The sequence below is a fragment of the Glycine max genome, chromosome 6 (genome assembly GCF_000004515.6).
Source record: "Glycine max cultivar Williams 82 chromosome 6, Glycine_max_v4.0, whole genome shotgun sequence".
Lineage (NCBI taxonomy): Eukaryota > Viridiplantae > Streptophyta > Magnoliopsida > Fabales > Fabaceae > Glycine > Glycine max.
Genome location: NC_038242.2, coordinates 7067903 through 7070200, shown reverse-complemented (window position 1 = coordinate 7070200; position 2298 = coordinate 7067903). Strand labels below are relative to the sequence as shown.

Here is a 2298-nt window from a genome sequence, read left to right as displayed (position 1 = left end):
AGGATAACTACTTGCCAAATTGCAAAATCAGTAAGAACATTGGCATGACAGCCCAATCTTGTCTGGCCACAGAAACATTAGGCTCAAAACACAAACTTTCAGCTGCCGAAAAAACTTGATAAAATACTGTTCTAATTTTTCTCCATAACCAGAAAGTTCGCAATAACTTTCGCTTGTAATGTTACTTAATCGAACGAGCCACCGCCTCATCGTACCATACCCTGATCCAAAAAACAATCCATGCCTCATACACGCATAAACTCTCTAGTATCTAGTAGACTTCATTTTCCAAAAAAAAACAAATTATTTGACAAGCACTCGTTCAAAACTCCAAAAAGGCATCTTATACTATGGGAGTGCGCTTTTCTTTTTCAGCCCGTTTTTGTCACATTTCTTTAAACATAATACTTAATTTCTATATTAAAAGGATTATGATGTTTTTTTATAAAATGAGAAATATAAAAATTTCAATAAGAATATAGTCGGTAGTAAAATATTTAATTCAATTGACTTTATTATTTAAAATATTTATTTTTTCTGAATTGAAAATTCATGTTATTAATCTTAACAAAAAAATATGCATTATCTTAAAAATATTATTTGCAATGAATCATTTATTATAAACTATAAATCATTAAAAGTTTAAATATTCTTACATATTTAAATCATAATTTTCATATTCAATTAAATAGACACCGATATTGCATATAGTACTGAATTAAATTAATCAATCAAAAAATATTTTAAATATATTTTTTACAATAAGTATTATAAAAATTACTGCACATATTATTAGAAACTTTGTCGTTTATACATTATTTCAGGTTTTTATTTTCTTATATTATCTTTTTTAAAAATGTCAAAACAGTTAATATATATATATATATATATAGAGAGAGAGAGAGAGAGAAGTTAAATACTTATTTTATGTGGTAGCAGTTTGACATTGATAGCTTCTGCGTGTTGTTCTCCGCGTGTTTGAAAAGTGCCTCCAATGACGTGGCATGAGGGAGAGACTCGTTGAGTATGAGTCCCACCGCCATTGCGAAACCAACCCCATCGTTACACACTTACACTACACACCACTATTTTCATCCTCAATAAACCGACGGCAAAATCATAATAAAATTCAATTAAAAAAGACAACAATACGCTTTTGTAATCCACCGTATAAATTGGCACATTCTGAAACCTCAAAACCAACAAAAAAAAAAACACCATCACTGTACAAAATGTCAATGTTCGCAAGCACGCCCCAAGAGAATGTCGAGAAATCGTTCTTAGCGTTCTACGAGGGGTGGCTTGCGCGTCAAGAGAATTTGCTGAAACAGCTTCTCAGCGTGGCGCGCAATGGTCCTCTCTCACTACCAGCAATTTATGGAAGAGAAATCCAACGTGGCAAACGACGACGTTTACCTTCTCTTTTCTCCACCCTGGCTTTCCGCGTACGAAAGGGCTCTCCTCTGGATTGGGGACTACAAGCCCTCTCTAATTCACCGTTTAGTAGACGGCGCCGTGAAGGGGTTAACGGCGGAGCAGAGGGGGAGGGTGGAGAGAACGAGGGACAAGACGAAGAGGGCGGAGAGGGAGCTGACGGAGGCAGTAGCTTCAGTTCAAGAGAGCATGGCGAGTCGGCGGATGCTGGAACTGACGAGGGTGGTTGACGGCGAGATAATGGAGCAGGAGCGGCGCTTGAGGGGCTCGGGAAGGCGCTTGAGAAGGTTCTGGAGAGAGCCGATGAGCTTCGCGCGTTGGCCATGAGGAAGGTGGTGGGTATCTTGAGTCCGCCGCGGACGGTGGCGTTGCTGGCGGCGACGATGCACTTTCAGATGAGGGTCAGGATGTGGGGTTTGCAAAGAGCCGAGGTTGGACGGTCTCGTCGTTGACTCGATCTATTTATTCCCACAATTCTATTACCGATAACCGACCCAGGCGACACGTCCCTCCCTATTCGCGCGTTTTTTTTTTCTCTCTGTTTAATTAGTTTGATGAAAATAAGGGTCGTTGGATTTTTAGAAAGAAAAAAAAATATATATTTTTGATTATGAAAATGTTCATTTTTTTAGAATATTATCTTTATGGGACTTTCTTATTTATATGTCATTTAAGTTTAATTATTGTTTTAGTCCTTAAATTTAGAATGTATTTTTTAGTTTTTAAAATTTAAAATTATTTTTTGTCCATGATGTAAAAAAAAAATTGAAAAATTATTTTTTTAATTTTTGATATAATAAATTAACATTTTGTAATAGTTTTTAATTATTATAAATTAATTTTTACATTTTACTCCCTTAAATT

The 2298-nt window shown here is 35.7% G+C and overlaps 1 protein-coding gene across 1 annotated transcript; it reads left to right on the top strand.

The window, feature by feature from the left end:
- The first annotated feature begins 1350 nt into the window (after positions 1 to 1350).
- Positions 1351 to 1761, top strand: LOC100787271 (protein ZW2). Its single transcript, XM_006582429.1, has one exon. It carries the CDS (start codon positions 1351 to 1353, stop codon positions 1759 to 1761), a length of 411 nt encoding a protein of 136 aa, XP_006582492.1.
- Positions 1762 to 2298: the final 537 nt, after the last annotated feature.